Here is a 14030-nt window from a genome sequence, read left to right as displayed (position 1 = left end):
CCGCAAAGCACAACATGACTAAGAATTGTAGGAAATCAGGCAACACAACTGCCAATAAAAAAATGAATGCAACAATCAAAATGAGCCTTCATTTTTTAAACCAAATGCATTAATTTGGCATTTAACTTGTCTGTCTGTCTGTCTGTCGGTGACCCAGAATTCAAATTCCAGAACTGCTTGTCATTCCATTTCCCACATTCTCACAACAAATACTTTATCCGAGACACTCCCAGAGACTTTAGTAAGACTAGACACCACTGCCATTGCAGTCATCTAATTACGGGAAAAAAATGTATGCATTTTTTTCAGAACTCACAACCCCAGGTTCCCTCACTAGTACTAAGTGAATGGTTTTGTCACCCTCCTACACATGCACACACGGGACACTTCTCTCTTTCCATCTTAGACCTCTGAAAATAATTAGCATTAAGACAAACCTCTTAATGTTGTTGTAGTACCTGGTCATGGACTACTACGTGGGTGGTGATCTGCTCACCCTGCTCAGTAAATTCGAGGACCGGCTGCCCGAGGATATGGCCAGATTCTACCTGGCTGAAATGGTGCTTGCTATCGACTCTATTCACCAGCTTCACTACGTTCACAGGTGAGGAGCAAGGTCATTGTGTATCACAGTATGAAAATACCGGTTTTTGTTGTATATCATACTCCTACAGGAAAAAACAATAATTTGTCCTGTGTTAAATGTCAAAACAAGTAGAAAATAACTGCAATGTTAATGTTCAGAACATAAAGTGATATTATGGCAGTCTTCCCCTTGATAGGTCAGAAATTAACTGAGTAATATTGTAAAAGATTTTGGCATCTGGTTGATTATTGAACAAACCCACCAAAAGATTTCAGTTTGCACATTAACATTATATAGCTCCTACACTGATGTTGGTTTTGATCTGCTTACAAAACCTTTGTGCCACATAAGATTCTCAACACTCAGTTTACAACTCATAAAATAGCGACCTTGCTTCAAATTGTTTTTTTTTCAGTGTTGTCCAAGTACTCATTTTATAATTTCATACGTCCATCCAGAGAAATTCATTTTAAGTGGTTCTAAAAAGCAAATTTTACAATGACATTCACAATTCTATCCCTTCATTTCACATTTGGAACTTGCTTTGATCACTTTTGACAATTTTAAAGCAGTGTGAGCACAAATGTGCGACGCAAGTGAAATCTGCTGTGTCATTGTTCCTTGCAATGGTACATAGGTGGGGGGGCGGGGGGTGTTCATTGCTTGACTTGCTGATAATTTGCCATATTTTTAGCCAGGCAAAACAGCTTTTTTACTGTACTAAAATCCCCATCAATCAATCACTATATATTTTTCACTTTACAACAATGAGTAAACAATCCTATTAGGGTTTTCTATATTAAATGCTAGAATATACAGCATCAATTGGCCATTAGTACGTTTGACCCAAGTGTTATCACATATTTATGTACTGAATCGAATCGAGTAAAAATTAGTTGGGAATAGTTTAACAAGCTGCTGTAATTATTTGATTTTGCGAATCAGTCGGCGAAAGAAAACACTAGCTCTTTACATTCTCCAAAGGAAGTAAAGGGTTGGTTTGAAAGTGTACAGAACAAAACATGTTGCAGCCGGAATGCATTGCTGCCGGCTGCTGGTTCTGCCACGGGTGGGGGGAGAGAGAGGGACTGGTGGGTAAGCAGAGCGGCTAATGATAGTGTAGGCAGACAAGACAGACGGTCAAAAAGAGTTCTTTCAACAGCAATTGTGGTACTCGTGATTGTTGTACTACAGGAATGTTCTGTGAATGGAGTGAGTGTTATGCAGGTACCTATACGTGCATGTGTATATCACATGTACAATATGTGTGTATTCCTACCTATATTTAGCGTGAAAGTGACTAGTCGACTTTACCACACTGTAATGACGGTTTATAGTTTAAGGTCGATAATAGCTTAAGTATTTTCGCAACAACATGGAAACCATGCTGAAATCAAGAGGTCGTAGTATCTGTTAAGCGGTAGCACAATAACTTGGAAAATGGGCTATCCCCAGCTATCTTTGGGCAGGAGATCGGGTACACCCTGAACTGGTTGCCAGCAAATTGGAAGGTACATAAAAACAACCAACCATTCGCACTCACAATCACACCTACTGGCAATTTTGAGTTTTTAGTTAATGCATGTTTTTGGGATGTGGGAGGAAAGTGGACTACCCAGAGAGAACCCACACAGGCACGGAGAGAACATCTGAGCTCCACAGAGGCAGGGCCAGGATTTTAACCCATTTCCTCAGAACTGTGAGGGAGACGCTCTAACCAGTCGTACACCGTGCTGCAAAATTGCCTGGTCCAGGGGTGCCCAGACTTGTTTAGCCCAAAATCTACTTTTCAAGCAGCCACCCTCTCACGGTTTACCGGGGAAGGGGTTTACATCAACTTGATTGCCGTGGAGAATGCAAAAGAGAGTCCGTAAATAGGAGGCCAGCTTGCTAGAATGCGCCTTTATGTCCGTGCGATCTACGTATTGGCCACACCTGAATCAAGCGACAAGAAGGATTATAGGCTGTCGTTTTTTCTTTTTTTCTTTTTTTTTGGGGGGGGGGGCATGCCCTCAAGCGATTAACCAAAACTGTCCGATCGACACATTGAGCACTCCAGGACGAGTCAATCCTCAAATATAAGAAAAAAAGTGTTGTGCACTATGAAATCCCACATTCGTATTTCATATTTTTCCCTTTTTGATGTTCAAAATTAAGTAGAATTACTTTCTTTATGGATACTATGTTGCCAAATGTATTTGCTCACCTGACTTCATTCAGATGTGGATTTAAGTGACATGCCATTCTTAAATCATGTTGTTTAATATGACTTTGGTTCACCTGGTACAGTTATAATAGCTTAAACTCGTCTGGGAAGGTTTCCCATAAAGTTTAGGAGCGTATCTATGCAAATCTGACCATTTTTCTTGAAGCGCATTTGTGAATTTACACACTGATTTTGGATAAGTCTCTGCATTCATTTATTTCATTCGGCATTGTGCAGACAGGTTAAGTTAATCCACAATAAAACACTCATCTGTCTTTATATGAACCTTGTTGGAACAGGAAGGGGCCATCTACAAACTCTTCATGCAAAGTTGTGAAAGGAAGACTAAATGTTTCAGCCCCCGAAGAGATTTTGGACATTTGAAGTGTTTGCGGACTTCCTGTTCCAACATGTCTTTACACCAGTGCACAAAGCAAAGTCCATAAAAACATTGCTGACAGAATTTCATATGGGTGAACTTGACTGACTTGCGGAGACTCCAACTCTCAAGTGGAGAATGAGATAGGCCTTGTCCTCCAACATCAAAGTGTGACCTCACACATATGCTCCAGGAAGAAAGGGCAAAAAATCCTATAAACTCAATCCTAGACCTTGTTTAAAGCCTTCCCCCAAGAGTTGAAGCAGTTAAAGCTGCAAAGGATAGACCAACATCATATTAAACTATATGAATTTAGAATGGGATATAACTTCAAATCATATGTGAGTCAAGGCCTGTAACCACAGAATACTTTTAGGCAGTATAGTGTACATGTATACATGTTAATACAGTATAGGGAGTATCTCAGATTTATTTAGTTTTTTATTAACATGAACGTCAAATAGACATAGAAAAGTATGAATGTGACATTTCAGGTATCTCCGATTATCACTGAACTAATATGATTTGAATCTCTAAAAAAACATAATGGCAAAATTGTCATTGTTCTTTGTTTCCGCTTCTGAAACAAAACAATAGGCTCATGAAGCAGAGCTTACGTAGCTGTGTTTTTTTTCCTCCCATTTCTGGCATGCTTTTCATAAATGAGTCCTTTTGAAAAACTTTGAATCTATGTGGGCCTACGGAGACTGTGTGCCATCATGTGAGTGCTTGGCTCCATTTCATTGGTGGAATGCAGTCAAATGCAAGTGGTTATGTTGGATTGGTCAAAGTCACATGACGCGCTTCAGGCAGAAATATTTCTTATCAACCACAACGAATAGATCACGCAAGCAATAATAGATGAATGAATGAATGAATAAATAAATAAAAAATTGTGAGGAGAATGTAGTGGATTAAGTGTTGCATTGAAACTTCTTTGACATGTACAATTTTATCAAAAAGGTCATGTAAATTACTTATATCAGTATAAACTTTATTGGGCAAGTATGTAAAAAACAAAAACAAACAAAGGAAACATGTAATTTGTCTCCGGAAGTGGGAACGGACCGAGTATGACGACAAAGATGTCAATTGACCAGGAACATTTTTTGTTTTTTAAACTGTTGTGTAAAAGATGCAATGTCTTCTGAATCATTCAGTGGTCGGGAATGCGAATTGGTGAGTGTGTGGAGTTAAAATATCTTTTTGAAATCTACAGTTAAAGCTGTTCAGGTCGTCTGCTAGCCCACTATTGTCCACTTGGGATCATCTCTTGTAATTAGTTGGCGATTATCATCATCACTGATTTGGAATCATTTGCGACAAACTGTTTTTCCATCTTTACTTCATAATCCCTCTTTCCAATGTTAATTTATTTAGTCAGTTTCTAGTGTGATTGTACAGGGCCCTATCCCCATTACGATATGTGACCTTTAAAAAAGAGAAAATAATCTGGGTGTTTTTTCTCACTTGTCCGATGAGTGTTAGCTGTACTGCGATCGTGCTAGCTTGAGGCAGAATTTAGACCCCGACAAAGATGAAAGGCGAACTCACGCGGCTAGTAAAAAGTCTTTTAGTTCTGGAACACAGACTCTAAACGTGGGCTGCAGTATGTGCTGATCTGTGTGATGTCCGTGCACTATTTCTTTTTTATATAAAAGCATATCTCAACGCCTTTTGTTTTCGACCCATCCGGTATGGGATTCTTTAGATGAACAGTCATATTTGTTTGGAAAAATTTCAAGGTGGATGCCCTTCTTGACACACACTAGAGATTCCACTGTATTGTGCCTCCATACGGCTGCATTGATATTCCAACATGATAATGATCCAAAACACAAAGCCAAGTCGACCTGTCATTGGTAACAGCAGACGAAAGTGAAGGTTTTCAAGTGGCCATCTCAGTTCCTTGATCTCAGTATCAGTGAGGCACTCTGGCAATATCTCAAGTGTGCGGGTCATAGAAGACAGCTCAAAAATGAACAGGAAGTTGGAGGCATTTTGGCAAGAACAATGGGAAGCATTACTATCACAGAAAATAAAGTGCCTTATCCACAACTACCTCTATCACAAAATACTCCAAGTTGTCATTCATGTTAAAGGGTCCAATACACGGGAATAAAAACTGGCATATGTAAACTTTTGATCTGGGTCATTTGTGTAGTTTCTGTTGCCATTATGACTTGAAATGAATAAACAGTTTGATCATAAATGGCTGGACCCAAACATTCACTGAGTGAAAGAAGTTTTTATCATCCATATTCTCTGAAAATTGGCCAAGAAATCATGAATTATGCCAGGTTATGTAAATTTGAGTGCACACTTCCATTCAAGTAATTATATTTGTAGTCAACAAAAGACAAAATTGTGTGTGTGTGTGTGTGTGTGTGTGTGTGTGTGTGTGTGTGTGTGGTGTGTGTGTGTGTGTGTGGTGTGTGTGTGTGTGTGTGCGTGCTTGTGCTCTTACAACATGTTTTATGGATATTTTAACTTTTTTTTTTCAATATCAGGTGGAACAGTGACGCAATTGGTTTAGAGCATTGGCCTCACAGTTCTGAGGACTGGGGTTTGAATCCCGGCCCCACCTGTGTGGAGTTTGCATGTTCTCCCCGTGCCTGCGTGGGTTTATAGTCTCCCCCCCCCCATTTATTTTTTTTTTAAGGCTGTTCATCTCATCACCACACATTATTTATTCACATTTCTCTTGTTTAAACACTCAAAGTTCAAACCTTTGTAGATATAAAAAATAAATTACTGTATTTTGGAATGAAACCAAAGATCAAAACCTGCTTGAGGCCAAAACATTTATTTGAGAAATAAATTCTGGGAACCCGTTCAGGGTGTACCTTGCCTCTTGTCCGATGATAGCTGCGATAGGCTCCAGCACACCACAAATGGATGGATGAAAGTTTGCTATACTTTTTGTCAATATTACCATTGAATGATATTAAATGACGCCTCAGATTTCAAATTATAAACAATAGCACGATAGTCCTGACATTTCAATGAGAGGCAGTCATGTCACTCCAAAAAAAAAACACAATTCCTTCTGCACAAATATGTCAGAATGCTTAAAAAGAAATCACACACAACAACAATTATATTTGGTTTAAAAATACAGAGGAAGATCTCTGGTTACTGGAATAAAAATTGCTGTCACACTGGGGTTGACAGCGAGCCGCATGTTGGCCACTTCTGTCCTATTTGATGAGCTGCATGAGGCATTTGATATGGGACATTTTCAAGTGAGCTATTATCGGAATGCTTGGTTCCTAGTAACAATTGCACCAGCCTTCCATCCGTTTCCAAATCTGTGGCTACATATCAGGAATTTGACATGCTTATCAACTCTCAGAGACTTGCAAGTTATGTGAGAAGCTGATTGGATTAAGATGTTTCTGGTTACCATTGATATAGTTATTCCAGTGGTGAATCAAAATCACCACCATGTCTTTTTTGTTTTTTAATTATAAGACATGACATTTCTGAAAAGGATTGTTTTTATTCTTTTTTTTTTTTTTTGGTTGTTTGTTACAATGGCACCTTGACATATAAGTTTAATTTGTTGTGCGCCCTTGCATGTTTCTCGGAAGACTTCTCAAATCAGCTCTCCCTATTAAAATGAATGGAAATGATAAAACACCACACTCCAGATAGTAAAGGATTACTGGATTGAAAAAGGTAAGAAGTCACCTACGTAAAAGTAGAAAAGCTGTCACTGAACAGAGGATGAGGTTTCAGGCATCACCTATTGCCTGCCGATAACAATGTCCTGACACCCCCTCACCACCACCCACCCACCCAACCAACCCCATTCCCCAAAGATCGCCTCATTCAATACAAAGAGTAGCGCTAACCACCCGTTTTTCCACAAGATGAGCAACTGATTGGAATGTAAGTCTGTTTTTTCGCTAACTATACTGGGAAAAACCATATTGTTGACCGCTCCAGGGGAAGACAACCTCCGAGGCATAAATAGAGGAATGCTAGACCTAAAATTGATAAATTAAAAAGGCTTTTGGATTTAAGGTGAAACATCTTCATCAAACGAGCACGCCAATTCCCTTGATTCAACCTTTACGGATAAATGACTTGTGATCATGGTTTGAGTGGGCCTAAAGTTGACAGTTGATAAGTGAACATTATAAATGTAGATGCAAATATGAAAATAAAGGAAGTGAGTGTGGAGCCACTAATTCCATGGTGTTATCTATGGGCTGCTGTCGGGGCTGCTGGGAGTAGCAGACATGGAAGAGTGGAAGGAAAGGCAAAGGAACATGAAGTGGGGATGAGGGTGTTTTTCATGTAGTCCTCTTTTGGACTGTTTGTGACAGTAATGATGGGTTATGAGAGGTGTGTGGGTGTGGTGTCGTGCCCCCTTGCAGTAACCCTCAGGCCCTCCCCTCCTCTTTGTTTTACATGGATGCGCTCCTGCGAGTCTCACTTTTTTTAATTTCTTTTTTTTTTTCAGAGGGTGGAGTCAGCCAGGCACATCCTTTGAGGAGGGTGTGTTTTGCTGGCTGGTCCTGTCTGAGAGTGTATATGTGTGTAGGTGGGTGCATGCATGTATGCTTGCTTTTATGTGTGTGCGCTCGGCAGCATAAAAACGAGGATGTTTTCATCGTGGTTGTGGTGTGTCCATCTAGTAGGTCAAGCCTGTTTCCTATTCACATGGCTAGGGCAAAAGATAATGTAGACACACTCTAAATTAGCTCTTGGTGATACTTTATTGGAAAACTGTCCCATCTCTCAACCAATTAAACAGACTTTATTAAACATCTATTTGAAAATGTAAAATGTGCGGCTCCAGAGTTGACCCATGATATTGTATTAGTTTTCAATGATGAATGGGGATGTCAACATCTCCTGTGATTATTAATGATCCCATCCTTTGCAGGGACCCTTCTTGAATGCGTATTAGTTACTGTCGGCATGTATGGATGGATACATATTAATCTGTGAGTTTACCTGAATATAAGTAAAAGAGAAAAAAGCATTATGCAAGATATTTGGTGTACAGTTCTTCAGTCAGTTAATATCTCATGTTGGTGTATCGATACTGTATCATGAGTTAACAATATAACATGCCGGTAACAGTAATATTTGTCCCAACCCTTACTGTAGGCCCTTTGGTAGTGTAGTGGCACAAATAATGTAGTTGAATTTTGTAATACTGGTGTGTGTTATCTTTTCCAACTGTGCTTATTAATAAGCCCACTGACTGACTGACCATGGTGTCTGCAGCCTTTCACTTTGATTAGTATAGAAAAGGTATAGGTGGTCTTACGTTTATAATCTAGATATGACAAGATATTTCTTTTACCGTCTGACTGCATGTTATATTTGTACATCAAATGTATCTTTTGTTGTCAGGACATTGGCATAAAATGCATTATTAGATCATTGATCTGGATGGGGTTTTGGGACAAAAGCCTGGATGAAAGCGGTCCAAGCCTTTTGGTTACCATCAGTCAATTCCCATGAGAGGCTAAATGTGTCAAATGAACAGTGTGTGCACCCATGTATTTAGTGGTCAGTGATCTGCGTGGCCTCGCAGAGGGGCCCGAGTTCAATAGCCCAACTCACCAGGGCTTAGTGCGGCCTAGCACCACATCTGTCTAGTGTGAGTTTGTGTGTATGGGGGAGCGCAAAAGCTCTATTCTTCTCATGTCAGATGAGACGTGGGGGTTGGTACTGAGGGGCGTTTTCCATGTGTGTGAGAGATAGAGGGAGATCTGTGCTAATGACTACATTGGGTGTCATTTATCTTTTAGTCGTAAAATATACCACACTGTATGTCCAGTGTGAGTAATTCTTTGTTAGTGGAAGCTGACTACTGTGGAGGTGTAAGATATTTTGCTATAGAATACACCCCCATGTTTTATTTATTGATCAGGATGATCTCGCTTCATGGCTCGATGTTCCACAAAAGAATTGCTTCATTTCTATGTGATAGGTACGGGTAATATTTTATAGGGTGATTTGCTTTGTTTAAGTTGCTCCTTTAATAAGATAAGTTAATCCTATTAACATTTATTTTACACGAGATACACAGCTACTGAAGAGTTTATAACATCCTTGTTCACAAATTCATGGTTCTGTGACCATTTCCAAAGAAAATGCCTTATGCATGTGAATATATTAGAAATTTACATTAATTTTAATTGAATCAGATTGAATGTTCAAAATCTGTTTCCCCATTCCGTAAAGTGTATTTATCACTTTTTGACCATTATTTGTGTAAAATAAATATTATGAATCAGACAATATTTTTGTATTCAAAACATCTGGCTCCTTCGAATACAATACTGTACTTGGGTTGGTTTCGGGGTTTTCCCCCTTTGTCAAGTAGTACTAGAGGTCACACAGTCGGCACAATTGCTTGCCTAGACCGATATGGGACATCCTTGTCTGTGCAGCTTCCAATCAATGTACTTTTGTGCGCGTTTGTCAGGCTTCAACCAGATGGCCCTCCCAGATGGGTGGTGTGTCTTAGAAGAGCTTACCTCCCTCTATTCTAGTCTCTGTGCTGCTCTTTAAGACTGCAGGAGTCTTGTGACACACTTGTTCAATTAACGGGACTAACTAGCACACCATTATCTTAGCATTCGCTGCAGGCCTTACAATGTGTGGTTTAGGGGTGTGCTGTGTGCGTGTGCAGTCATGCAAAACTGGAGGCATTTGTGCAGCAATCCTCACTTTTGATTGGGAGCTCCCAATAGTCAGAAATTCCATGAAGTCAAATATGATTGACATTTTTTTGCCTAATGCCAAGTACTGTCACTACTCCCAAAGCCACACTTCTGTATTATTATAAAGATTCAGGGTTATTAAGTTATTGGTTAGGTGACAATAACTCGCCAAGAGTGAGTACCCTTGACATGTTGGGATGGTTAGCAGCATTACACCAACACTATCCCAGTGTTTTTTTTATGAATTTTTGTTCCTAGTTGTGAATATCAAGAGGATATCAACCCCGACTTTACATAACTTTGTGTAGATGTTTGCAGAAAGATTCCGTTCATTTACAATGTTTCTATTATTTGGTAAAGAACTTTTTGAATTTTTGTTTTCCAACTTAAACGAAGGTACAGCTTATGTATCTTCAATGACATGTTGCTTCTAATTTCTTTTTGGATTTAGTTGTGAATAGCTCATTTAATAACCCCTGTGCTGTACTCAGCTTTTCTAGTTTTCACTGTGGTGAACTCACAAAACCTGAACAAATTAGCACTGATCCTCAGTATTTGTGGTTTACACAATTTGACATTTTTCCTTCACAATAAGCAAGAACTTAATGTATTCACTGGGATTGTGTATGGTGGTTCAAGTCTTGGGTCGGATGTTAACAACAGATAGGAACCGTGAGTAACGTTTTGGTTCCCCAGCTATCGTTGAAATAAAAACATTTTGGTTCCCAGTTTCAATGCAGAGTCCCACAGCCCTGCAGTAGAAATGTTGAAAACCAACAAAGAAGTTGTGAAAACCAATGACGAAGAACGCTCATAGAGATGTGTTTATGCCAAATGATGAGAGCAAGCGAAACTGTCTTGACTTTGTTCACATTAATCACCAGTCTTCTCAGTGAAACACTTTGAATAAGATTATATCGCGAGCAAAGGAGGCTTTCACAATGTGTAGTGTCTGATGCACTCCGAGCCATAGCCCCGTGTGGAACTTAAGTGAAGTCAACTCTTAGTCATTTTGGGTAAGCGAAACACTAAAATATATCTAACAGCTACCAAGGTAAACTGTTGGTTGGACTTTTACATTGATGGCTTTTACCGTTTATTTTAGTCTTCCAACCAAGCATTAAGCTGAAACTACACCGTAGCAACTTAAGCTAATGTCTCACAGTATTACAAACACTAAGCTTGTCCCTCAGTGGGTAAGGAAAGGAATCAATGCTTTATAGCATCTGGTTGCATCCGTTAAAAGATTGCATCCATTACAATGCGAAAAAAGTCAGTGAAGTGATTTTATGTACCTAATGCTGATTTCTAGTGCATATCCTTCAATGTAAAAGGCGACAAGCTTAAAACAGGAAGTAAAGTTAAAACTCGCACATTTCAATGCATAATACTCAGCATGATTGAAGGGATCCATTGTGGAAAACCGCAAAATGACTTATTGTACCTGGTCTCCCTCAAATAACACTAGCCTGGAGTTCTAGTCCAAGCTGTAGATCCAGGACAGATGACTTCTTGATTTGTCATACAGGTCATTACACGAGTAAAACACTAGAATATATTCTGTAGGTTAGTGCTTGTCAACTTCTTCTTTTTTTTTGAACATGGGGCGGGTTTACAAAGCCATAATGTGATGTACTGACATTGAAAAACAAAAACAGTAAAAAAAAAAAAAAAAAAAAAAAAAAATACCACTCACCATTGTCGTCAATGTATTTGTTATAATTGACCACTCCGTACAGGGCACTTAACCACGCCTCCTGAAGTTACGTCACCCCACTGTTGCTAACCTCAGACAAACATTTGACAAAATGGCGTCGCAGGAAGAAAAGACGAGAGCGAAATTGTCCGATTTACCAGCTGATTTTTCACTCGCATTCTTACCGAATAGTGAAATATCGTTGAAGAGCAGACAGGAGGGCTTCAAATATTTCAGCGAGGGGTATTTCAATGGTATTTACATGCATATCGAGGGAAAAACCATTGACATTAGTGCGAGATCTTTCCGGAGTCAGAGGAAGACCGGAAAGCCACATAATATAATATATTATAACCCAAAGACGAATTCGTCATTGACAGTTTCCTATTTTCGTGTTACATATCACACTTGTGTGCAGAATCTGTATGTGTATCTGTATAGCCCTTTGTGAACCGCTGTATGAAGGAAAAGAAGGTGAGGCTTGATTTACGAGTTGTTTCTCTCGTTTTCTTCGTGTAACGTCACTCGCTCCCCTCAATAATTATTCTTGAATTAGTGCCGAACCTACGTAAGTCCCGACCGAGTACGACAATCACTACTTTAGTGTCCTCAAACATCCTTCCTTCAGTCTTGGTATCTCGGTGCACGTTGAAGGCTTTTAGGACTCGCTAGTCCGGTTTAGCTTAGCTCGCTAGCCGCCAACAAAGAGACACGTTTGTGCAGTCAGGTCCTCGCAAAGTATCGCTCAACACAGATCAAATGTGTCAATCATTCACACGTAGCTATGTTATGCAAGCGAAGAACTGCCAATTCATTGATATGAGACATATATTGAAAATCAAAAATAGGGCTTACCTTCGTGCAAACATATCTGTTCCGGTTGATTTTAGATGGATTCAGTTGATCATACGGTCTTCCACAATGTTTGATCCACCGAAGACATTTTTCGTACTCTGTCTTCTGTTCCGGTTGATTTTAGATGGATTCAGTTGATCATGCGGTCTTCCACAAAGTTTGATCCATCGAAGACATTTTTCGTACTCTGTCTTCGGTTTTGGAAAGGGTACAAATTGAACTCCACCAACTCGCCTATCAGGATACCTGTCGTCACAATTACAAAGTCCGTGACTACACCTCTTAACCATATCTATTGTTAAGGAACCCAAATACGTGATAAAACGCTAACAAAAGCTATACTGGACCATGCGACTTTGTCTGAGGTAATGGCGGACGCCAACAAGTGGTGTGGTTTATGCAGATCTCTGGCCTCTGATTGGTCAGCGACGCGGATTATGCAATTTCTACGGAGGGGTCTATTAGTGAAGGCCCTGCACTATCTATTTAAAGAGCTTGTCCTACGACGCGGATTATGCAATTTCTACGGAGGGGTCTATTAGTGAAGGCCCTACACTATCTATTTAAAGAGCTTGTCCTACCATGGGCTAATGGGAAACAAGGACATATGTTACTTTTATGTAGTCAACATATTGGTTCTTGTCGCGGTAATTGCAGAAAGTCTTGTTTCAAAAACACAGGCTGTTAGAAGTGAAAGTGAGGAATTGTTTGTTGTAAAGTGCTCCTTTTGGCAGTCCATGGAGTTCTTGCTGATTTTAATCCAGGCTTGGTCTTTTAATGCTTGTCTACATGTGTTGAATTGGTTTCATTGTCTCATTTGCTAAAAACCTATTGTTACATTTTATGCATAGCAATCTTAGTGCGTAAGTATCATTCATAGTGAAAAACCCATACTTTCAACCGGATTGCTGATCCTGTCTCTGAAATGCAACTTTTTCTTTAAATGGTATTTGCCCTTCACCTGTCTAATTAGTTTGGCCTTTTCCCATTGTAAAGGTTTCCAGACATTTATTTCCACATTTTTGCGATCATACGCGTTTATTCTACTGACTGAGACGAGTCGTTTGACATGTGCTTAGGCACAGGCTAATTAAAAAATTTTTTTTTGAAAAAACTAAAAAATTAGGCCAATCACCTAATTTTTAATTTGAAACTTCTTTCAAGCTCTCATGATGAATTAAATATTTTTTGGTCAGTGATTTTTGCGCTACCTGGTACCAAATGGCTGATGGAACGGTAACCAGTCCATGGCCCAGTGGTTGGGTTCTACTGCTGTTGGTTACCTCTGGTCAGATACAAAATACATGCTATACCCTTTGAGGGAATTTAGGTGTTATAATTACTCTGACTCGGTTGATTTAGCAACTGAGTGTTAATTTGTATTTTTTCCCTCACACACATTTAGATTTAATCAGTATTTTTTATTTGAACTTGGAGTAGAGTAACAAAAAAAAAAAGCTAACTCGCCACCTTTTTAAGAAGTTGTATTTGGACACCTTAATGTTGGGGTCTTCTCCAGTTGATGTAGAGAAAGTACAAATGAGAATTGAGGTGTCTTAACTGCAGTAGTGGTAACTTCTGATCTGCATTACAATTAATCCTGTTGCTATAATCTG

At 39.4% G+C, this 14030-nt stretch overlaps 1 protein-coding gene across 4 annotated transcripts in view; it reads left to right on the top strand.

The window, feature by feature from the left end:
* The window catches only part of cdc42bpab (CDC42 binding protein kinase alpha (DMPK-like) b), a 107509-nt gene that overhangs the window by 47362 nt on the left and 46117 nt on the right, over positions 1-14030 (top strand). For all 4 annotated transcript variants that reach the window (XM_061811420.1, XM_061811422.1, XM_061811421.1 and 1 more), the window contains exon 5: positions 456-604. In XM_061811420.1, coding sequence (XP_061667404.1) covers positions 456-604 — 149 coding nt within the window. The remainder of the gene's footprint in view (positions 1-455; positions 605-14030) is intronic.

Source organism: Syngnathoides biaculeatus, chromosome 23, assembly GCF_019802595.1.
Source record: "Syngnathoides biaculeatus isolate LvHL_M chromosome 23, ASM1980259v1, whole genome shotgun sequence".
NCBI lineage: Eukaryota > Metazoa > Chordata > Actinopteri > Syngnathiformes > Syngnathidae > Syngnathoides > Syngnathoides biaculeatus.
The sequence above is the reverse complement of the archived record's forward strand: the minus strand, read 5'-3'. Positions and strand labels throughout refer to the sequence as shown.